General features: G+C 40.7%; 3 protein-coding genes and 1 long non-coding RNA gene across 4 annotated transcripts; 2 read left to right on the top strand and 2 right to left on the bottom strand.

Annotated features, from left to right (window-relative positions):
- Nucleotides 1–288: 288 nt before the first annotated feature.
- mettl17 (methyltransferase like 17) lies at nt 289–4,993 on the top strand. The gene is made up of 14 exons (XM_037083359.1): nt 289–357; nt 1,006–1,147; nt 1,238–1,387; nt 1,490–1,577; nt 1,770–1,851; nt 2,052–2,125; nt 2,205–2,299; nt 2,395–2,465; nt 2,809–2,916; nt 3,397–3,465; nt 3,575–3,625; nt 3,718–3,810; nt 4,384–4,580; nt 4,732–4,993. The coding sequence occupies exons 1-14, from the start codon at nt 289–291 to the stop codon at nt 4,832–4,834; spliced, it is 1,392 nt and encodes a 463-aa protein (XP_036939254.1). The 3' UTR covers nt 4,835–4,993.
- Nucleotides 4,994–5,361: 368 nt separating this feature from the next.
- On the bottom strand, nt 5,362–9,510 carry sdr39u1 (short chain dehydrogenase/reductase family 39U, member 1). The gene is made up of 6 exons (XM_037083361.1): nt 9,348–9,510; nt 8,323–8,429; nt 8,088–8,170; nt 7,600–7,721; nt 7,030–7,182; nt 5,362–6,823 (listed from the first exon to the last, which is right to left on the bottom strand). Exons 1-6 carry the CDS (start codon nt 9,367–9,369, stop codon nt 6,390–6,392), a joined length of 921 nt encoding a protein of 306 aa, XP_036939256.1. The 5' UTR covers nt 9,370–9,510; the 3' UTR covers nt 5,362–6,389.
- A 974-nt stretch (nt 9,511–10,484) lies between these two features.
- On the top strand, nt 10,485–12,521 carry LOC119010845. The gene is made up of 3 exons (XR_005072069.1): nt 10,485–10,618; nt 11,702–11,737; nt 11,992–12,521. It is a non-coding gene; the product is annotated as an uncharacterized LOC119010845 (long non-coding RNA).
- A 1,280-nt stretch (nt 12,522–13,801) lies between these two features.
- ltb4r2b (leukotriene B4 receptor 2b) lies at nt 13,802–18,916 on the bottom strand. The gene is made up of 5 exons (XM_037083360.1): nt 18,804–18,916; nt 15,564–16,158; nt 14,790–14,990; nt 14,659–14,702; nt 13,802–14,200 (listed from the first exon to the last, which is right to left on the bottom strand). Exons 2-5 carry the CDS (start codon nt 16,137–16,139, stop codon nt 13,936–13,938), a joined length of 1,086 nt encoding a protein of 361 aa, XP_036939255.1. The 5' UTR covers nt 16,140–16,158; nt 18,804–18,916; the 3' UTR covers nt 13,802–13,935.
- Between the last annotated feature and the right edge of the window lie 4,907 nt (nt 18,917–23,823).

Here is a 23,823-nt window from a genome sequence, read left to right as displayed (position 1 = left end):
TGTATAAATGCGTAATTATATCACTATGCCAATAATAATATTTACGAGACGTATGCCATTTATTGGAGATGTTGCTGGTCTGTACCCGGAAACAAGGGCAGCGCGAGCACGCATGGAACGAAAAGAACACGACCAAAGGTTCCGTCTTAACACATGGTCGGAATTATTTTGTTGATGGTATGATAGGGAAATCCTAACGTGCCTCCGTGCTCAGCAAGGCGTGGATGAAAGTTAAAGTTAAAATTACAGCTATTTAAAAAACAAAAATTCACCGCTCACTCCGAAGACATGGCCTTACGGAGCTATGGCGCTTGTGTCCTCTGTCAGAAGGTGTCTGTCGTGAGGATGATCTACAGGGTGAGTGCAGTTTAAGTGTCATTGAACGCAGCATCTTCACCGTGGAGGTCAGACAGACAAGCTGTTTTAACAGCACAGAGATCAATAGACTATAGTTTAGCTCAGATTACAGCGGAGTTTATTCATATATGATAACATTAATATTCATATTAATTTATCCATCACATTAGAAGAAATGTGAGAAATAACACCAGTCTCCTCCTATTTGAAGGCATTTGCCTATTCTCTGCTCAGTGTAACATTTGGGAAATATGTATATGTTTTAAGTTATGTACCAGTGCTTGTGAAACACTTCTTCTGGTTTTCTGGTTTATGGTCTTTATAGTTTGTGATTGTAAAGGTGGGTAATGTATATTCTTTCATTCTTCATTATTGGCCCATCACAGATATATATCAGTATCAGTGTATATGTTTTTGATATCGGCCAATATGAAAACTGTTTGGTTTTAGTAAACAAACAATTATCTGTGAAGTTTATTGATGAACTGTACCTGAACCTGTCTCAATGAAATATATTTTGGTGTGATAATTACATTTTCATGCCAAAGACATGCATATTTTCTTTATTCTTAGAGCAGGTGGGGGTGGGTTACTGGTGACTTAAATACTACAGCTTAAATAGATATTTGTTTTATAATTCATCCTCAGGGAGTGAACGAAGCTGCACACCCACAGCCCCAGGTAGATTTCCTTAAAGGACAAATACACAAGAAGCACCCAGGTGTGACCAACCTGAAAAATCTGCGCCTACCTGAAGAACTCCAGATGGCTGCCAGGTCGATTATTCGTGGTGGGTTAAGTTTGTAATGTGGCAGTCAGTTGGTATCATCAGTGGTCCTGAAATCAGTAAGAATGCAGAGCAATTTTTCTACATCTGTAGGAGCTCAGGTGAATCGGTTAACTGAACGCGCTCAAAGCCTCACAAACTTCCTGTGGAGCAGAAAACGAGCAGTCGACAGTCCGACTCTGAGGAAGAAAGCCGTGAGCCTGGAGAGGCAGCTCTGGGAGAAAGCGATGGAGAAGAGAGGAGGTGGGTGACACACAAATCAGAAAGTAGGGTGGCTGAGCAGTGACTGCGAGGAGATTATGTTATGAAGCAGCTGGAGAGAAGTAAATGTGCTTCTTATTGCAGATGTAGATGAACAAGCACTGGCGGACCGCATCAGGACAAGAGTGTTTTCAGAGCTGAGAAGATCCACATATCACTGGACTCCCATGAAGTAATCTCATTAATTTCACTACTTTCTAATAGCTAAAATAAAGAGCATTTTTTGCATGGTAAATGGCAACTCATTTACAGTTTTCATTGTGTCTGTATGTAGCTACATGTTGAAGCTCGTAACTGCTGATTTCTTCCTGCTTGACTGTGAGACGTGGCTGAGTTTGTTTACAGCTCACTCTTTGTGTTTCAGGTACGATGAAGAGTTAGGTGTGGTGTACATGGCGGCTCGGATGGCTGGATGCTATGCAGCAGTGAGGAGAGCTATGAATGAGGTAAAGAACAAGTGGTGGAGATCATAGCCTTTGATATCTCAAAAAAAACATGTACTTATTCTTGTATATAATTCTAGTAAAGTAAGGGAAATTACAAAAGAAATATCTTTATCACTGAGGAGTCCTGGATGTTGTGGTGGGTCCGACTTCTTCTTTTCTGTCCCAGATGGCTTTTTAAAAAAACAATGTTATCATTTCAGATAAAGAAGAGGGATCCGTCTTTTGCTCCGCACTCTCTCCTGGACTTTGGTTCAGGGCTGGGAACAGTTGTCTGGTGAGTGTAAAAAAACACTTGTGTTAAAGACAGTTTTCATGTAAATTACGAGTCTATGATTTGAGGTTTTCTCCCGCAGGGCGTCACACTCGTACTGGGGCGACACTTTAAAGGAGATGGTGTGTGTGGACAGCTCTGGGCCAATGAACATTCTCGCAGAGCGACTTCTCAAAGGTGCTCACTCAAACATTTCTCACAGTTTCTTTGGGATTTTTTTCAAATACGTGATCAGAAAATCCAAATATTGTTTGTTTTTGTCTCTTGAGCAGGCGATGATGAGCAGGCTGAACCTCACATCAAACATGTCTATTTCAGACAGTTCCTCCCCGTCTCTCCGAAGGTAAAACCCCCTTAATTTCATTTTAGCAGCAGAAAAACACATTCTGTATTCACAGTTAGAAGTTAAAGTAATTCTAGTATTTGATCATGACTTCTAAATGTAAGATTCAAACTTGGATTTTTGCCTTTTTATGCAACAGAAAAGTCAGATGTCAAAAGAGTAATTTTTTTTCAACTATCACATCGTGGTGCATAAATAGTTGAAGTTCCACTGCCCCTCATACAGCTGTGGTGAAAATGGATTATTATCTGAGTTTGGATTATTTTGTATTCATGGATTTCTTAATTGTATTTATTCCCACACACCTATAGGAGCCTCGTCTGTCCTGTGTCTCTCCTCACAGGTGCAGTTTGACTTGGTGGTCGCGGCCTTCACCCTCTCAGAGCTTCCCAGTGTGAAGGAGCGAGAAGACGTCGTGCTCACTCTGTGGAGAAAGACAAGCTCGTATCTGGTTGGTTTGAATAAGGACAAAACTTTGCCTGTTGATAGACCTGTCATGATAATAACTTTATCATCTTACAAATCTTATCTTATCACCTTGTTATCTATTGATATTTTTGCTTGAAAAATAACAGAAATGATTAATCAATCATAAAAATAGTTGCCAACTAACATTCTTCCAACGAACAACCATTCAAATAATTTTTTACAATTCTCTTTAAAAGGGTGTACTTTCATTGTAATTTATTTTTATCATTATATGATTGGCTATCATTGGTCCTAAAATGACATAACTATAATTTTATGTTTAAATATTTTTGGGAAAACATCAGACAAAAGTTGATTAACTGTTGATTTCCTGTGTGTGAACTTTAAGTAAGACGTAACTAGAGACAATTTGTGTATTAATTGCAATTTGTCTTTGCTGGCACCTAGAAGTCACATTACATTTAATGACATCTAATTGTGTTTTCTGTATTTCTCGGCTTAGGTTCTGGTGGAAAACGGGACCAGAGAGGGCCATCAGATGCTTATGGAGGCCAGAGACACTTTATTAACGGTATGTTTAAAGATAGTGCATCAAAATTCTCCTTGGGTGTTGTTGTGTGAATTATTTGATTCATTAATTAATGGAAGCAGTCTGATGACTTGCTGTCTTCTTTTCTCAGAAACAGGAGCAGACCCTTCATGACACCAGAGCAGCGTCCGTGTTTGCTCCAGTACGTTTAAATCCCAGCCGGTCAAAATTGTCATGCGTTCAGCCAGCAGTGTCACAGTCTACACAATCCTCTCTCCTGTTTTGTTCTTCCAGTGTCCTCATGAAGCGATGTGTCCTAAACTGGCCGTTGAACACGTCACCCCTTGCAACTTCCGGCAGCTGTACCAACCTCTGCCAAAGCCTGGGGTGAGCTCAAAGTCTGGACTAACTCTGTGTGTCAAGCATAGTATAGCAAGTTATACAAGGATACAAACAATGAAGATTTTATTCATAACTCAGTCTAATTTGAACACACATCGTTTTAGAGATTTTTACATTGTTATTTACACTTTACGGAGTTATCCAGTCAAAGTTGTCTGCACTTCCATGGCCACACCGCTAAAGCTAATTCAACAGATTTCAAAATCCACCATTTCCCAAAATGTAACCAGTTGCCAGCACTCAGGTTGCTGGTTGCAGCATCACACAATACAACCTAATGTTGGAAGGGCATGGTTTTCCTCCGAATAGACGTAGAGACAAAGTAAAATAAAAAAAATTCCCAATAATATTTTTTTTGTTTTTGCACTATGGTTTTTGAGCGGGCGTCCCCAGCATCAGACTTTGAAGACATTGGTGTAAAGCATCTGTAGGTGGAGCTACTGTGTTTGTTTGCACAGCTTTGGTACCAACACTTAAACTGATGTTCCTGTGTAAAACTCACTATTTCCAAGTACTTTTTTAGATTTCACTCACTCGTTTCTTTTTTTTCAATTTCAGCACAGTGATCAAGCGGTAGAGATGTTCAGCTACCTGATTCTGACCCGGACAGGGCCAGCAGAGGCAGAAACGGAGGGCGTGAACTGGGCCAGGCTGATCGCACCTGTGCAGCGCAGAACAAGACATGTCCACTGTCGACTGTGCAGCCCAGACGGACAACTACAACACCTGGTGGTGACGGCACGAAAGCACAGCAGGTAAAGGTCCTGCGTCACACAGAGCCAGGCTGCAGTGACATCAGTTTGCCACTTTTAATTGGGATTCCAAGCTTGGATTTGATTACATATCTTTTGTACATATATTTTTACTTTATTTGACTGAAAGTTGTGTTTGATTTCCTTCGATCAGAGATATCTACCGCTGTGCTCGGAGCAGCGACTGGGGAGATCAAGTGCCAATAATTCCAGAAGTCGATGATGTCGATGATGACATCCAGACTGATTCAGAGTGACGATTCAGCGAAAAACAGAGCAAAGAGACTCATTCTTCAGACTTCTGAAATAACGAAAACTGCCGTCAAAGGACTCATCGGCTTCAACAGAAGCTTTCTGTTTCCTTACTGGAACTGTTAAAATATTGACTCACTTCAATAAAAAAGTACTTTACCCAGCTTTATTGTGTACCACTTTCAACAAATCATTATCCATTTATTGTTATAACCATGTTTGGACAGTAATGTGATTTCCACCTTCGTGTTTCAGCACTTGAGTATCATGTAATTACTGAAAGAACCAAGTCCAAAACCATCAACCATCTTTGAGCAGTTACCACATCCTTCCATCAGCGAGTATAATAATGGCAGAATGTGAAAAAGAAAAAAAAAAAAAAAGCGTGGAAGTGCAGAACAAACTTTGCTAACACTCCCAGTATGAAGACCTATAAAGTTGCTGTCAGACCTTTTTCATCTTGTGACCAGAAGAGCTGCGATGATTCACTGATTAATTGATTAGTGGATTGAGAGAAAATAAATAAAGTCACTTTCAAGTACCAAGTACCATATATTTGATGATTCTTAAAATGAATGTCAGAATTCCTTAAAAAAGACATTTGATGTCATCGCCTTTACCTACTACATTACTGTTCTCTGATGTTTTATAGACTTAACAATTAAACAATAAAATAATCATCTGATAAATCTATATTGAAAACAATAGTTAGTTGCAGCCTGCCCAGATTTAACACACTGCAGTTCAAACCCAGCATTGAAGTCCTTTATGTGTATGATGAGAAAAAAAAATTCAGCTGAACAGGGCTGCAATTAACATGTTCATCCATTAATCTGTGCATTATTTTCAAAATTGATCAATTCATAGTTCATGTCTATAAATTGTCAAAAGAAAATGTGAGGAAATGTTCATCACTATTTGTCAGAGCTCAAAATTAAATCTTCAAATTGTTTCTTTTGTCCAACCAACAGTCCAAAACACTCAGTCATAAATGACAACGAAAAGCAGCTAATCCTCAGATTTAGGTAGCTGGAACCAGATAATGTTGTGACATTTGTGCTTTATCAACTTGTCAAATAATCGTGGCTACGGAACAGGAAAATTAATTAGGTCATCTGTGGTCTTCGGTACAGCTGGAGAGACAGACTGCTGCTGCAGGATTTCAAAACTTCATCTCATTTCTTTGACGTTTGTCTCTCTGACAAACTTGTAATGCTGAGCAACCCACCTGGATCACTCAGATGATCCCAACATGCCCTTAATGTGCGCATGGATTCCATAACACCTGTGTGCATGTCCATAATGTCTCAGATCTACTTCAATAACAGTGTGAACAAACTCTCCGAAATCTGCATGTTTTAAAACTTGATTCATAAACTCGTCTTCTGTGATGTGAAAAGCACTTCCTAAACAGTCCTCAGATCTACAGAATATCTTTTTGCATCCTGATTTCTTGTTCCAAGTATTGATATGAGTTGTCATATTTGTTTCCATTCTTGTAATACAGTAAATATGAAGACACAATTACAGAAACGTCAGCACACATTAGATCAAAAACAGTTAACTCCCAACAATCTCTTTCAGTGCTGAGTTCAAGTCCGGGTACTTATACTGAAATCCAGCCTCTTGAGTCCTCTTTGGTATGACTTTCTGGCCCTGCGTGAGGACGATGGCCCTCTCAGAGCCCATTAGGCCGTTCATGACGAAGCCAGGCACAGGAAAAATGGTGGGTCTCCTCATGACACGGCCAAGTTCTTTAGTGAACTCGTAGTTGGTGTTCAGCGCGGGTGCGACTCCGTTGAACACCTGCAGTGAAGGGGAGGGAGTGTCGATGTCAGCGGGGGGCTCCAGAGCGTGGGCGATGATTCCTGCCAGGTCTGAGACGTGGATCCAGGGAAATGGCTGACGTCCCGACCCCAAGGTGCCCCCGAGGCCGAGCCAGAAGGGGAGCAGCATTTGCTTCATGGCACCACCATCGCGGCCCAATACTGCCCCTGGTGGAAGGAGGGAGGGAGGGAGGGAGGGAGGATTGGATGATTAGCAGTCCAAGTTATAACTTGGACTCAAATAGTGAAAAAAAAACAGCTCCATCCAGTGAAAATATATCATGATTATTCATTAAATATATGTTTGCTGGGTGTTAAACTGCCAGGGTTTGCTGGCGTAACTTAAAGTGAAATAAAAAACACTTTTCACATACCAGGCCTGATGACGACTTGTTTAGTGGTTTTTGCCACATTTTCAGGAAGAAGTGCAGAAGCCTCCCACTCTTTCACAAGTTTGGAAAGGAGGTCAAATGGTGTCCACTCACTGTCTTCTGTGTACTGAGCAGTAAGGCTGGGCTTGTAACAAGCTGAGGGTCACAAAGTGAAGTGAGAAAAATATACAGCAATAAATATCAGCAATAAATATCGGCAGCTTTTGTTACAAGGACAATGTTTCTTCAATCCGATGTAAACAATTACAGATTTGGTCTCAACAGTTAACATGGATATATTAAGCAAAGCAAATTTGATTAACTTTCTATAATCACCTAAATTGATCATTCAAATTGCTGTACATATATTTTTGACCCTGCAGAAGACCTATAATAAGTTAATTATTGAAGCAAAGTATGTGTTCCACTGATTCCATCACAGAAAAATGAGAGTCTCATTGAACAGATTATCAAAGGTTATCACCACCCCTCTGTGTCTATATTATCTTTGAGTTTGTGTAGACCAGCTTGCCGCTAACAGCAATGTCAAGGTTTATTATTTGGCAGACTTACCTACGCCTGAGACCAGGACCCAGGAGCGAGGAGGACTGGGGGAAGCAGCAATGGCTTGAGCCAGGGATTTTGTAGTGTCAATTCGGCTGGAGAACAAATCCTTTTTGTAACTTTCATTCCACCTGAAATCAAAAATGAAAACAGATCAGGTGGAGAAGTACCTACAGCAGCACTCATTTTGTACAGAAATTGCACAATTAAGTTCCTGTTAATTTCCTTTTGGGCTGATTGAAGAGGTGAAATGCACTGTAGACATGATTAGACATGATGATGCTGCTTTACTTCTGGAAAGCCTTTCCACCAGAGTAACTCATAACTTTGCTCCAGTTATTTGCTTCCATTCAGCCAAAAGATTGTATGAAGTCAGCTACTGATGTTGAGTGATGAGGCCTGGCTTGTAGTAAGTATTCCAGTGCATCCAAAACATGTTGGATGGGGGTTTCAGGGTAATACAAAACCTTAAACCCAGACCACTACTTGATACTCACCATCGTAGCGGGTTCATCAGATTCTCGCCAGCTAAGTTGACAGCACCATCACACGGTGGAAGGCCACTAGACTCCAACTCACCCTGCAGAATAACAGGATAAAAAGTACAGGAGTTTTGAGTACAGCAGACATGCAGCGCAAACATCTGAGATCAAAAATCACTGTGACGAATTAGGAGTTCCCCAAGATGAAAAATGACCTTCCGTTTGACTACAAATTAACCTGACATCATACCCATGTTATCTTCCCTGGACCAGGCTGTCGGGATATCACTGTCACCTCATGACCTTTTTGTCTGAGCTGGCGAGTCAGCTCACGGCCCACAAAGCCAGATCCCCCTCCTGCAAGGAAAACAATATAGAAAAAAAATGCAAACAGAAGACCCAAAAGAAATCCGTTATAAAGAGTGGAAATTTAACTAACTACACTGATTCAAACATCGTTTGAAGTTGGAGGTACTCCACTACAATTCAGGAGAAAATATTGTATCTTTACCTTCATTGCATTTAATTAACAACTTCACTTATACTGCAGAATTAGTAATACAAAAATACAAAATATAATAAATTAAAAAAAATATGACGCAAGATTCTAGGTTAATATAAAACTTGATCCCAAAGATGTGGCTGAGTGTACAAAACTAAATCCAATACCGGTACTGATACTGACACCAAAACCTTGACTTCAATACAGGTTTCTGAAAACTGTCTTTAAGTAAAAAGTAAAAATGAAGTCAAAAATTAACGCACGTCTTTAGCTTGGAATAGAGCATTTCTACACTGTGATTTCAGAACTTTTACTGAGTTCCATTAAAGTGTGGATGAAAGGAAAAAAAACGATCTACGTTGTATTTGACCTAAATTCGCTAAAATATAATACTGAATGTGCTACATCTTGACATATGCAAACAGTTCACTGAACGCAGGCAGTCAGCATAGACTGCAATTGTCACTGTGGAAGCACAAGTACAATGCGCATGCGTACTTTGCATGCTTACAAAACAGGACCCTATGCATTATATTTGCAAACGTAGTCCTAGATAATAACCTTAAAAACGCACTGACACTTTCTAGAGTAAATCACACAACGAAGACGCTCTTTACTACAACTTTCTGTACAAATATAGCGCACACGTAACATACTGATACACACTGAAGTCCAGCCTGCACTACTAACATTAGCTAACAGCTAGCTGCTAACGTTATGTCATTGACCTTTCCGAGCGATGAAAAGATGTAATTCTGAACAAACGTACGTACCTATTAAAACTCTCATGGTCATCCAGTTCAGTTGCCGTCCAATGCTGAGTTAAAGAACGGGACGTCGCAGCAGATTGCACAGTTTCCTTATGACTGTACCGCACTCAGAGCTGAGTGAGTTGGTTCTGGCGTTTCTGGACCAACGGAGCTTCCGTAGTGTCCGTGCTTTGACATCGGTCTGTAGTTTGCAGCTGTTTCGTCGAACAGCTCCGTCTCCTTCCATAATTAACGAAAACCGTAGAAAACTACTCCCATTCGTCCCCGACATATTTAAAAGTGAAATGCCGAAAATGCCCGTTGGTGTGTTCTGTCGACGCATTATTGTTGGACGAAAGCGGGATTTTTAAAATCAACGTTTACATTGAATTATTTTTCTAAATGCTAAACAAAACACAATTGGCTGAAAGATACTCTGGTTCCCAGGCCTACTGTACAAGAATCTGGATTTGATTGTAACATTTTTGATTTTAAATTTCTTATTCTTTGGTTTATTTTCATTCTCACCCCAGTAATTTAGCCATACATGTATGTACTTATACTCTAGTATGAGTTTTGGGTACTTTTTGCAGCAACTGCTAAAAGAAATGCAGCCTAACACAAGAGCCCTTCCATCAATCCTGCTTTCATCAGTGTTTGTAAAGCAACCAAGAAGTCACACTTGAGTCAAAGTTAACAGTGAAATTAAGTATTACTTGAGCAAAAGTAAAAGTGACCCATACAAATTGAAAAAGTCTTAAATTATACGGTATAATAGGTATGAGGTTGAATAAGAAATGAATGACAGAAATAGCCTATCGATGTAGTTTTTAAAAAAGAGAGCCCTCGTAGTGTGTGGCCTGTGTGGCCTTTCAATGTGTTCTCGATTTTTGTTGAATATCATCTTTATGTAATTTTTATTTTGTATTAGTCCGAAATGACGTTTCTACGCTCAGCGCTCGAAGCTGCTGGATGAATGACGTCAGTACGTCTGTTGATACAGTTCAGTTTAACATTTAACTTCAGATATATTAAACACTACTGGCGCATTAAAGAGAAGCTGTTAGTATGCTTTTAAACCATGTTTTGATATTGAAGAACATGCCGTGTTGTGGGCTGTTCCTCCGGAGCCGGAAGCTGTGTTTGGTGACGGGGGGCGGACAGCACGTGGTTTTGATAAAGACATAAATTGAGCCTCAGCCTCATTAAACAGCCTCTCTTCCTTGTTGCGGTGAAGGCGGTCGGTCGTACCTCGGCGGAGCGCCAACACCAGCATGTGTGCTGCTGTCATTAAGGTATGTATTCCCATGGTGTATCAGATTGTGTTGTTTATGTCGCGGTGGATGTGTTTATTAAACTGCGTGTCGCCGTTTGTTGCGGTTATTCCCGCTCGGGTGATGAGTGTTAGCTCGCTGCTTCAGTAGCACCGCACCGACCTCATGGCCTGCTCTAATGAATGAGCTGAAAGGCTGCAGACAAGTGAATGCTGTCTTTGGATGTTAATACATTTATTCTAATAATCCACTCTCTTGTGGTTTGCTGTATTGTGGAAATATAGTTTTAATATAAAGTTAGTTGTCTTTAACTTCCACGTGCATCTGGCAGGCCTCAGGCCTCGTGTTAGTTTAAAGATGATCAACGTGCCAGTATCTCTACGTAATTACGTGCATATACTGGAGTCTTGTGTTTACTTTCACTTACCTACAGTTTTTGGGGCCAAATATTATACTTTTCAGTCCTACATTTATCAGACGAGAGATTATAGTCGAGAGTTACTCTGCACATTTCCTCCTACATCAAAATGTAAAATTTGTTCCGGCAGTTATTGTTAAACAACAAAAGAAGCTGCTGAATGTCTGATCTGATCATCAGCCAACCCATATTACGCATGTGTTATACATAGAACTTTCCTTTGCTATTTGATCCTTAAAATGAGCTGGTAGAACTTTACATTTGATAGTAAAGTACGTTTTATATATCTGTTTGTTTTAAAGACTCGTCAAGAAGTAAAATAGCTGGATTTCTTAAAAGTGTGACAATTGGGTATCTTTTAAAAGTAATGCATCTGGACACATCAGTGCTGCAATAAACTATTGTCATTAATGTTTGTAAAATTGCCAGAAGTCATGCTTGAGTCAAAGTGAACAGTTACGTTGGACTGCATAAACCAGTTTTACACAACAAATCGAATGCAGTGCTTTAGATAATGTCAAACCTTAATGATGATTTGCATGTGAGTCCGTGTTTCACCTGAAACTGATGATTATTCTTTCACTGCACTGATGGGTTTGACAATTTAAATACTAGTGAGGATGTTTATTGGTTTGCAAGCTCAGACTATCCGCTCACGTGTCTTCTTTTTTTTTGTGTGCGTCTAGGATTGACAAGCCTGGACTGGAAATATCTTGAATCAGGTCAGTATTGGTGTTCTGAAATGGTAAAATTACCAGTGTGTATGTCAAAAGCATTGTAATGTATCTTGATTTATATACATTTTTGAACTTCCCTTTTTTTGGGGGCTGTTAAAATTTGCTGAATTAAGTGACTGTCTGGCTTTTATTGCTATAGTTTTGGGTGACAGCACTGCTAATCTACAGCCTCTGATAATAAAGTGAATGAATATCAAACTAACTCATAACTCAACTAATTCATCTTTTTTGCTTTACAGGTAACAGGGACACTCTTTGACGTTCAAGGCTGGGTCGTCCCAATTTGTGAATTCAAGTTCACCCACAAATGATTTACATCCTGAAAATATGGAATATCTTTACTATCTCTTCAAAGGGTTGTGATGTTATGTAGTAAGTTATTAAATATAATAGCATTTTGATAATTAGTAATGTAATCACTGGATTGCACATAAGGGAAATGTAATCTGATCAAACATTGAAAATTTGGCAATTTTCAAAAGGAATGTTGCCAAAGTAATACTTAAGTTAAAGGCATTTTGCATACTTGGCATTTACTTTGTTTTAATATTACCTTAACACACAGTACTGGCACAAACTACAGGTGTGCTCTTTATACAACATGCAGGATGTTAAAAAGATGCCAGTAATACACTTTGTGTAATGTCAACTAGATGTAATCTGTTAACAACCCTGTCTAAGAACGTGTAGGCTCCATCCTATAAAAGTTCTCTGGTGAAATGATTGTAACTGAGATTCATTGCTAAATAAAGTGTTAAGGATTACACCATTTTTGTGTTTGTTTTTCTCCCAGATCATGTACATGGTGTAAATGGTAATGCAGAATATGCATGCTGTCCATCAGTAGTTAGACTAAGTCTAAAGTGCAGATGTGTGCTGGCAGAGTGGCTCAATAAACAGGAAACGCTTGTCGTCATTTTGAAGATAACCTTTATGTGTAAACTTGATCTACAGATTTGACAATCTTTCAGATCACTGACACTGAGGCCGCTATGGTGCAGTCATCGCTCAAAATGCCTTAAAGCTGTGTGGAGAGTGATTGTTAGGGTTACATGTCTGTGTGTAAAGAGAGTCTCTCGAACAAATGTTCTGCTTTATTGGACAATGAAATTGCATGCTTAATGAAACTTGTATCCCAGTGCTTTCAACTCAGTGCATCAGACTTTCAAAACTGAGATTCATGTGCTTATTGCCTTGAAAGGAGGAAACAAAACTTGCCATCAAATTGACAAACTGTAAAATGTATTAAATGGCCCTCAAGTTTTCAGTATGGAATAAACAGTTGGGAGCAGTTTGTTTATAGTTGGTAGATTTTACAAAAGATCAGTGTGATATTGACCACATGTCAGAATCCAGCTCTAGATGTATTTCAAGTGTGGAGCCCAGTTCCTGTGTCTTACACCAGATTCTGTTCAAATGTATTTGGTGTTTTTGATGCAATACCTAAATTAACTGCAAAAGGAAAAAAAATAAAATGCAAGTGGTTTAGCTGTCTCCCTGGCCTGAAAGTCACAAACTGGAATCTGGAATAAACATTGAGTTAATAAGCATCAAGTTGGAAGCAAAACTTTAAGTGCCTGTATTTGGCATTTATAAATAGTATAAACATTTAATACAGTGTTTAGACAACTATGTGTTTGCCAGCAACCATAAGTGGATGCTGTGGTATAAAGACATAACAGTACAGTTAAACTCAGTTGTACATTTCTGGGAGTGTTTATAATTGCTTAAGAATACTGTACATTAGTAAAAATGTGTAAATAGGGGGCTGTAAAGTAAGGGATAACCTGTTGAGAAATTAAAGATTGATGCTCTCCAAATACGTACAGCTCTAAGTTTAAGTGGTTATTTCATAGTTAACTGTTTCCCTTTCTCAAGTGTGATTTTATGTAACTGACACAAAATGTAATAAAAATAAATTTATACAGAATATTTACATACCAAAGATAAACAATTACATTTCTTGTTGCTGCACCACTGACATCCAGCCAAAGCTTTGTTTCATTCATCACAAATTATCTACAAAACAGAATACCTGATGATCAGCTCTAAGCTGGTACTGGCATTGTCCATATGTTTAATAACAGCAAAGGCATTCACAAATGTTGCTTTACCCAAGATATACACACTCCTACGTAGTTCTATACATTTTCTCTCATTTAGGCACAAAGTTCATTCAGCGTTCACATCCCATTGAGTGAAGTAGCATTGACTTGGCTGCTTGAGTCAACAGTGCTGTTTCCCACATTGTCTTTAGCTATGACCCGACTCGCTTTGGTTCCCGCTGAGTCCAGAGATGCGCCTTCAAAGAGCCTAGCCATGAAGGCAAAGCCGTTCCGCCGGATGTAGGACTTCCCAGCGAAGGTGTAGAGGACAGGATTGGCACAGCTGCTGATGAAGGCCAAAGCCGAGGTCACTGCACGACTGGATGTATAAATATGTTCCAACCTGCAGATGAACAGAGTATTAAGTACCTCAGCTACAACTATATAATGTGTTTATACTGTATGTTTAAAGACACAATTTTATTTAATTCACTTGACTATGAAAAAGTATAATACTTTCAAAGATGTATTACTGACGACCTCCCAACACAAAACAACTACAAAGAGACACAATTTAGCCAGAAGAGACAGAATAACTAGAAAGACATACAAAATGAAAACAGCAATAAAAAGAACTATAAAATAGAAACAAAACAACTGCAAGACACAAAACGGCCCCCCAATAAAAAGACCACAAAAACACACGAAATGACTAAAAAGTCACAATATAGAAACACAATATAGAAATCACAAATAAACATGGCTACTGTTTTAATACTGAGAATTAATACCTCCTAATGTTTCTTTTGTGAAAGAACTGTTTGTCAATGAAAATAAGTTGGTGAAAATGTTGATACTCACCTATTTCTTTCAGGTGAATTGGGAGTGAACCACTCAGCCGCCACCTTGATCAAAACAGACTCAGTGTTCATTCAAACGATCAGGATGATTAGATTAAATCAGAAAAGAGTGTTTCGTGTGCCATCACACACCTGTATCATGTTGATGACATGGTATGGCAGCCAGAACAGGCCAAACATCACCACGATAGCCAGGATGAGTTTCTCGCTGTGGACATTCCTGCGGAACTTGGTCTGCTTCAGGCGTCTCAGGATGAGCATGTAGCTGATTATGATGATTGTGTAAGGAAGAATGAATCCCGACACCGTCTCAAAGGCGTACTGAAACCTCACCTGCACGCACAGGGATACAAAACAGATGTGCTCACTGAAATGACTCCACACTCCTCTGTAGACATGAATGGAACTGTCCGAACAGGGCAGGGTAGGATGACAGCAATACAAAAAAAACATGTCAGATGTTTGCATTTATAAAACAAAGAGTTTGATGGCATAAGCTGTTCTTGAGCAGACAGATAGTTAGTTAGCATCTATGTTGGCTTAAACGGTGTGATTTGTAGTTCATGGCAAAACTCAAAAGAGATTTAAAAAAATGTGTCTTTCTCCATTCTTTAGCTCTGTAACTGTTTTGATACACAATGGATTTAATCAAACAGTAATGTTAGTATGAAGTGGTTGAATGCTAAGGTTAGCTAATGGGATGGGTCAAATATGTTGTTTAGCCTTGAAAAATGGCCCGATCTCCCTCCAGAATTTCACTAACCTTCATCTTTTTGAGTATGGGGAAGTGGGGAAATGATAATGATTCGTCAGAGTTTTGCAACAACCCAGTCGCTACTGTTAGTGTTTCAGTGGTCGGTAATGCATTTACCATAATGGAAATAACTGCAGTCCTAGTGTACTTACATATGTAGGCAGGGTGTGATTGGGTGCACACACCAATCTTAATCTCTTGTTCTCATCTTTGTCCTCTCTCACTTCTCGGAACACGATCGAAGGTATTGCAAACAGGAACACCAGCACCCACATGCCCGCGATCACCCTCGTCATAACCCTCCTGGTGAGCTTAGCGGACACTCTCCTCGGAAACACCACGACCACCAGCCTGTGCACGCTCATTAACATGATCAGAAAGATGGAGGCGTACATGTTGGAGTTGCACAGGTAGAACAGGCCTTTACACATGACTCCGCCAAAGACCCACGTCTGCTTGGCCAGGTAGACGATGAAGAAGATGGTGAGGGCCATGAGAAGGCCATCGGCACACGCCAGGTTAAGGATGAGGAGGGTGGTGACTGAGCGTCGTCGGATGCGTGCCAGGATGCTCCAGACGATGAAGAGGTTGCCAGGGACGCCCAGGAGGAAGACTAAGCTGAGGATGAAGGCACCTAAGGCGGTGGAGTAGTCATTGCTCACAACGCTCTCTTCCTCAGGGTTTCCGCCACAGTCCGAGACAGACGTACAGTTATTGTTGGCGCTCATGCTCGAAGGAGTTTTGATCCTGAATGGGAGAGACAAAAGTTAGAACCTCAATATGTTTTGCTGTAATCTAAAAGGAAAGGGGCCTCAGTACTGCTGCATGTTCAGACTTTGCTGTCTGCAAGTGCTGTGGGTTGTTTCTTCCAGACCTCAAGGAGCCTCAAGCAGACTTTCTGCAGACTTTCAAAGAGTCCCATAGATTTGTACAGATGAACGAGATACCAGACACAAACTTTGCGCCTGTTCAAACCAATAAGATTTGCCCGCCAACGGAATTTGTCCAGGCCCACGTGTTCCCGCTCGGACCCCAGACTATACATCAAGATGATGTCACGCATTTGAATGATTTAATCCTCCACAGCTCAATAAGATGTGTTGTGTTAAAGCTTGCAGACTTTTCCCCTCCTCTCTGAACCATTGAACATGTGTTGCGTGCTGTTCTTCTTCTCCTTCTTTCTCTTTCCCAACCACCACCCACTGTGTGGCAGAGTGAAGATGCCGCGCTTGTTAAGTTAATAAAAGGAGTTCGACTTTGTATTATTATTGTGTTTATTTATCAGCTGTAATTTCACAGATAACAATAAATTGCTGCTAATACACATTTCCCAATATGGGGGTGATAGTTAACAACCAGATACATTTTGTATTCTTTATATTGCAATATTAGGGTTTCCTTTCGGCTTTTGGTTAAATTCTTCTATTGTTCCTGAAAATGTTGACGCCTTTCTCATGTCTTCTTAGTTTCTTTATTTTAAAATGATGATTAATCATGATTATGACCCTCATTTCAAGGAAACCTTTGAATGATTTTGACATAAGGGACGATAGTTGTGAAATAACTAGTACCTAGTTGTAATGTAAGTAGTAAAAAAAACAGGGTGGATATTTTAGAGGAAATTAAAAAATGGCTTAAAAAGTTGCTTCTGTACTTTCCACAGTGAATGAAATAAGATTTACTTAAATGTCAGCTGTTTATCCTCTGTGGGATCTTATCTCTCCAAGACTGATGGTACGATTGTTCTTGTCTGTGGTAGTGGTCACTAATCAGATCTATGCTGAAGTATGCGGCAAGTAAGGTATTATCAGTAACTTATCCTATGAATATTATTATTGTTAAGTTTTTTTGATAATTGTTTTTTCAAAAAGCCCAGTTTGAGACTGAAACCAGATTTCAGACATTATCTCTTTTAAAGGCTTGCTAAAAATATAGTGTGCAAGATCCTTGCTCTTCTGTCGCCATCCGCAACAGTCGGCTTCAAAAACAACTTGTGACAAAACCGTGGCGGGCTGACACTAACGATATGTCTGCACACTTTTGTGAAGTGGACCGCTGTTACATCAAATGTCAACAGGAACTGGCTGTAAAAAAGAATCGACTCTTTAGGGAAATGGCTTCTAACGGTGAATAAAGAAAAGAGGTAGTAGAAAAGGGGGGACAAAAGTGATGGAAAATACCTTTACGACAGAATCCTCGGGCTTAATGCCTGGTGATGAAAACATTATTCACTCAGGGTACACAAGTTGTTTCTAGAATTAAAGGATGGTTGCCATCCTGACGCAGCCTCTAAAGTATTCACATCAAACCCTCTAGGCAACAGCGTAGTTTAACTCAGAGGCAGCGTGCTAAAACACGCCAAACACTGGCAGCACAGTGTCATAGAGGAGGATTTCGACACAGTCTTTGATTCACTTTTGGGGGGTTTTTTTTCGTTGTCCTAATTTCTAACTCTTGATTGGACCCCCTCTCATTGAGCACAATGGAAAATCAGTCCCATACAAAGCAGAGGTCCCAGAAGGCTGCATCCTTGACCAACGTATTCTGAAAATGAGAGAATTTAATTGGTTCAAAGATGAGACAATCTCTCCATAACCAGATTTCCCTTCATGAGAACATCACGTCCTTATTTCCTTATTAAGTACCAATTTCCTTGCTCTGGTCCCACGAAAGCAAACTGTTTATGTTTCCCCTGATGGCTTTATACGAGAGTGAGCGAGTAAACAAAGCGAATCAAGGCCCGTCTTACACCATTAACAAAAAATGTAAGAGAAAGCCGAGTCGTAACAATGCTTTGATGCTTTCAGGTGATAGCATTGTTACTCAGAAGTGACAAGAAAACTGTTAATGATAAAAAAAAAAAACAGGTCATCGCGATGCTGCTCCAGCCCACAGAGGAAAACACAGAAATCAGCAAATTGCTACCTCATGTTGCAAGGGACTTACGCCATAGATATACTGTTGTGATGGACAAAGTGTGCTGAGGAAAAAAAAAAAAAAAAAAAAAGTAACGTGATGTAATTCAATTCAACTTGCACAAGAGAAACCGACAAAGTGGGTAAAGATACAGCATGTAAATGATTTTGGACGACGGAGAGCAATAGTTTGGGTCGAAAACGACTAAATCAAACGTCGTAAAATAAAGCGTTCGACAAGAATTGGAAAACCACCACAACACTGCTTGTGTTCCCGCCAGTAGGGTGATAGCTGTGAACGAGCCTGCAGTCCAGAGTTTTGAAATAATGAGTCACAGGTTTGTCAAAAAACACTCCGCGCAAGTCAAGAAAAGTGAATTATTATTTTAAGGTGGAAGAAAGAATGGGAAAGAGGCAAAAGTTGGTCCAATCTGGCTGCGGTAAGTCAAAGAAATCAAGGTGCTGAGAGTTACAGACCTTTCTGGGCGCGATGTCTCTCTGTGACGTGTTTCAGATTCAGTTATCCCACTGCTGCTCTCCTCTCTGACTGTCTGAGAGGCCTCTCCCGTCCCTTGTGCGACAGCCTCTGTGAGCTCAGTCCATAATAAACTGAATCACATCCTGACACAGGCTGCAACACGCTGTGGTAAGAGAGAGGGAGGCAGAGAGGTGTGTCCTTCCGTCAGACTCTCACTCTCCCTCCATCAGAAATCATCTGTATGAATCTCCATATATGATCATCCTGTGGAGCGTATCTCAAAGACCTGTGCTTTAACACTAAATGCACGACAGGATGTTTATAAGGATACATGGATTTTTTTTCCCTGAGATCACGTCCCACTGTCAAGTATCAAAATGCACACTTCCATCTCCCGAGACGCTTTCCAGGATCTGTGAGTCAATTGTTGCATAATCCAAAGGCACAGGGGAGAGTAGGTGATTCAAATTCTTGCGCAAGCTTCCTGTGTCGTGCATGGTGAGCATACAGGCGCAAACATGCATGCATATAGCAAACACACACACGCACACAAAAACGCACGCACACTCACTAGTTCATACAAGTCTCCAGCTCTGACGGGAATGCTGGAAGAAGCAGAAAAATGAGGAGGAAGCCCAAATCTGAAGATGAGCAGGGTGAGCCTTCCTTCAGGGAAGGTCTGCCGAACATGTTCAGTGACATCATGGCTCCTATTCATGTAGTTTCACTCTTACACAGTGGAGATGGACAGATAACTTCACCTGATGGTTATATGATATCCACTCAGAAGCTCTAAAACATCATCTAAGGGCTCTGAAAGGGACAGCTCACCCCCAAATCAGAAATACATGCTCTTCCTCTTACCAGTAAAACTGGTCCATCTTGTGTTGTGAGTTGGACAGTTTTGGAAATATCCGCTATAGAGATGTCTCAGCTCTCAGACTTGTGATGCTCAAAGCACCAAAACTAACATTTGAACAGCTCTATAGCAATGTCTCTTTCCAGATAACATGATTACTTACAGTTCTTTCCGATTGCTAACACAATAAAATGACATGCATAGCATTTTTTTTCCCAACAGCAATGGCAGACGGAGGAGGGAGGGTGAGAATGTGGGGGGGTGTGAGAGGTAGAGCTGGTAGAGGAGGTCATGGCCAAAGAAGACAACAACTTTCAGATGAAATCAGAGCAGCCTTAGCTGATCATGTCATCAACCATGGGCGGACACCGCGAGAGGCTGGACAGAGAGTGAAGCCTCTCCCATTTTCTGCAATTTTCATTTTTCTGTTTTGTGAGCATATTTTCGTCCACTCCAATGTAAATATATCTGCTGTGCATATGTTGCACTAACTTGTTTGGTGAAAAATAAAAAATTAAATGCTTCAACAGCATGTGTGTATCTGCAAATATTTCTGTGCATGTGAACAATCTCAAGAATTCTCCACAATGTGAATGATTTTAGTATTATGGCAAAGCATGCTGAAGATGAGAGTGCTTTTCATTATGCCCAACAGTGTGTAGCTGGTTCGACAAAAATATGGTAATATGAATGAAGTGTGCGCCGTTGGGTGCGAAAATTTGATTTTGATGATGCTATGTGGAGTTTTGGTTGCAGTGCTTCATTTTGCAGGATATATGAGGTATTTTGCAGTTTGGGTGTGTGGTTTTGTGAATTGCGTTGAGTATTTTGATAAAACCAGCCTAGTTTGCAAAATTGTGTTTTAACAACTGGAAAAAAACTGTAAGATAATCCACAGACCCTTATTGGAGCAGTTTCATGTAGGAACTATCTTCTTGAGTAAGTCGGTTTTGGTCACAGGACAAAGCTCTGACCATCTCAGGGCGCCGCTAGCTTAGCTTCTTTTTCCTGAGACAAACCAAGGAACCTAAAAAAGAAGGAAGGGTCATTGTATTACCAGACCTCACTTTGGTGCCAGACTATGCCAGTATCTACCTCATATGACTTCTGAAGAAGAAACTCCTCCAGAAAATGCACGTTGTTCATCCCTCAACTTCTTTTTGGCAAGGCTCCTTATTAACCTGCTCCCTGAAGTGTGTTCTTTGATTTTCTGGAGGTGTTTCTGCATCAGAAGTCCTTTGAGGTAGATATGTTGGGTGTTAAACAAGCACATTTACTGACTTCATGTCTCTTAAATAACATGTTTAAGGAATCAAATGAATTAAATGTTTTATTTTCTCACTGCAGTGCTTATAACGGGTGAAATATGAACTTAAACTGGTGGTAGACAACCTTATTCTACTCTTTACTTATCATTCTGTAGTAAATACTAATACACCACCCACGTGTAGTTTTGTTCCGTATAAACCTGCTTTCAATGTTAAAACACAAAGGACAAATGGGGCCAATTCACAACTCAAACATGGTGAGACATTGTTTTCCCTGGTCGATATCCCCAGGTGAAGGTGAAACAACTGGAACAACTGTGGAAACTTCCAAAAAAAAAAAAAAAAAAAACCTCGCTGGAAGAAAGAAAGGCAAAGAAGGAGAAAAGTGGAGGACATACAAACCAAGATAAAATGAGAGCAAACTATTAGGTATTCACACGAATGAGCGCCGGTGGTGCATCAAAGTCTGTTCCCATGCTGGTATGTGTTTCCCCTCACCACCTGGACTGGAGGCGGCTCAAAACCGGCATTCTTTCTGCTACATCAGTAAGTTACGAAACCTGCCTGCTTATAAAGACAACCAGGCGTTTTATTCAGCCTTTTCGTATCGCTGGGGTCATGGTGTACAGGTCCAGTTGAGATTCTGTTGGTTGTTTTTTCTCGGGACAGTAGCCAGGCAGAGGTAGCCCTGTTAAAACAGCCACGCCAGCAGTCATACCAAAGGGAAATATCAGAGGAATTTCATACTGTTCATACCACTAATCAACATGAAATACAAATGCAATTAAATACTATAATTATATACTGAACGGAAAATGATAACATTTGGCAGGACAATATCGTTGCATTCACCTGAAGCCTGAATGTATGTTTGTTTGTTAACATGTCTGAAAAATATTCTCCTGTTTTTGAGTTTACAGGGAAAATGACACTGGAGCACAAATTACACAATGAGAGTTAATGGAAGCACCCCGACTGTTGTGGAAATGTACAGCAAAACTCTTTGGCCATCCACCACACGATGGCGCCACGACTGTAGGAACCAAGTTGTTCTGTTTCTCCTCCTCCCATAAACTTGACACTGGGCAGTTCCTCCTGTGTGTTGCACTCATCCATCACAACGCAACAATTTGCTAGCCATTCAACACTACAGCTTCACAATTCCACGAAACCTTTCCATTTCTAGCGAGACTCTGTGTCTCACCCACTGAAGATGTCCATACATACGGAACCTTCACCATTTCTCAAACACAGGTTCAGCTTTACTGAGTTACCTCATTATTCCAACTCTTTGCTCCTATTGTTGTGCCTAATTATCTTTTTATTCTTGCTCAAAATTAATATTTGTTTTTGCATCTTCTGTGTGTGTGTGTCTGCTGGAGGCTACGACTGCATTTCCTTGTGCAATCCTGTTTTTGACCTTGAACCTTGACCTTGATCATGTATCTTTCTCTCAACAAAACCTTTAAAAACAGAGTGGATACATCTGAAAATGCCAGTCCTCCATTTTTGATGAGGAAATTAGCTGTTTCGAAAGTGATTAATGTCGGCTTTGGTTGAGTTTGAACAGGGGTTTCTGGCACAACTTCCCTTATTTCCAAAGTTCATGAAGGAGAGAAAAAGTCTGGAAAAGTAAAGAAACAGTAAAGTTAGGAAAGGTTTTTGGCACTCACTTTGACTGTCAGTATCATGTGATGTAAACGTCATCAGGTGTTTATTCAGTTTGATGACTTTGTGATCTAACTAAAGGTTTTAGTGAAAGGCGACTGAATCAAATGCACCATTACTTTGCACAAAACGATGGAATTCAGGGGTGAGTCCTGAAACCCTTGTTCAGCAAAATAATCTTCCCTTCAGTTTTTTATGAACTTGACTTTGTTTTAGCACAACACCACTCCTTGCAGGGGATTGTGACCTGTAGTTTCCCCAGCAAACACACGGACCACTCCAGCTTTTTGCAGTCTCTCTTGAGCAGAGTTGAGCCCTGGTTTTCCTGGGTTTAACAATCCATCGTCTGGAGCTGCTTTTATCTGCAGGAGTGTGCACGGAGGTGTGAAGTGCAAACCCTCCATGCGGACACTTGGCCTGTCCACTCCACCTTGCTCAGAGACACAGTTGTGAGTCGAGGATGCAGGGCGGGGGTGTTTACTGGGTAAACTACAGCCGGGAATTTGCTACGTCGCCACCTCCACCAGCCGCTGACAGGCTGCAAGTGGCCTACACCGTCGTGAGGATCACGCAGGTAGGTCACTTGCATGGTTTACAACATCGTCATCATCAAATGTCTTGCAGTTTTGCGACACTATAACGTGGAAACATTACGGGTGCATAGTGGCTGAACGGTAGGCAGATAAGTTACAGCCGGTAGCAAGATGAATCGCTGCTTCGGAGCCCTCAGTCACCACAGAGCCCCTAAATAACCTCAATGACTCCAGAAAAACAAAGTGAACTCCCCGTGTTTAGGAAACTCAAACCCACTCTTTCATTTTGTTAAGTGCCGCGTGGGGGGTTGATAGGAGTACGTCTTATCGGATTCTGCTTCGGCCCCAAAAGCCTTCCATCGACCCTGCTGGTAGCACTTTTTCTCTCCCCGACCAGACTGCAACATCTTGAGATCAGTCCGGGATCCAAGGCCTGCCCACACAACCCCAGGAGGATGACAGGGAGAGTGAAGCAAGCCCCCGCTTACACGCCAGTACAACGTACGCCTAATGATTGTGAGAATCCGAGGAGGGCGAGGAAGCAGGACAGAGGGGAGAGACAGAAAGAGAGAGGGAGAAGGGGCGGAGGATAAGGAGCTGGACCGAGGTGGAGAGAGCCAGAGAGAGTGTGTTTATTTAAGTTTTTCGTCTCCTGACTCAGACAGAGAGCAGACTACAGAGGATAATGAGA

This window comes from Acanthopagrus latus, chromosome 21, assembly GCF_904848185.1.
Source record: "Acanthopagrus latus isolate v.2019 chromosome 21, fAcaLat1.1, whole genome shotgun sequence".
Lineage (NCBI taxonomy): Eukaryota > Metazoa > Chordata > Actinopteri > Spariformes > Sparidae > Acanthopagrus > Acanthopagrus latus.
The sequence above is the reverse complement of the archived record's forward strand: the minus strand, read 5'-3'. Positions and strand labels throughout refer to the sequence as shown.

Coding starts and splice junctions, on each gene's coding strand:
- mettl17 (XM_037083359.1), top strand. CDS start 289: ATGGCCTTACGGAGCTATGGCGCTTGTGTCCTCTGTCAGAAGGTGTCT. Junction 1,148..1,237: donor TGCCAGGTCGATTATTCGTG/GTGGGTTAAGTT, acceptor CTACATCTGTAG/GAGCTCAGGTGAATCGGTTA. Junction 3,626..3,717: donor CAGCGTCCGTGTTTGCTCCA/GTACGTTTAAAT, acceptor TTGTTCTTCCAG/TGTCCTCATGAAGCGATGTG.
- sdr39u1 (XM_037083361.1), bottom strand. CDS start 9,369: ATGACCATGAGAGTTTTAATAG. Junction 7,183..7,599: donor GGTCCTGGTCTCAGGCGTAG/GTAAGTCTGCCA, acceptor TGTGACCCTCAG/CTTGTTACAAGCCCAGCCTT. Junction 6,824..7,029: donor ACAAGTCGTCATCAGGCCTG/GTATGTGAAAAG, acceptor TCCTTCCACCAG/GGGCAGTATTGGGCCGCGAT.
- ltb4r2b (XM_037083360.1), bottom strand. CDS start 16,139: ATGAGCGCCAACAATAACTGTACGTCTGTCTCGGACTGTGGCGGAAAC. Junction 14,991..15,563: donor ATCACACCCTGCCTACATAT/GTAAGTACACTA, acceptor CTGTGCGTGCAG/GTGAGGTTTCAGTACGCCTT. Junction 14,703..14,789: donor ATGTCATCAACATGATACAG/GTGTGTGATGGC, acceptor GTTTTGATCAAG/GTGGCGGCTGAGTGGTTCAC.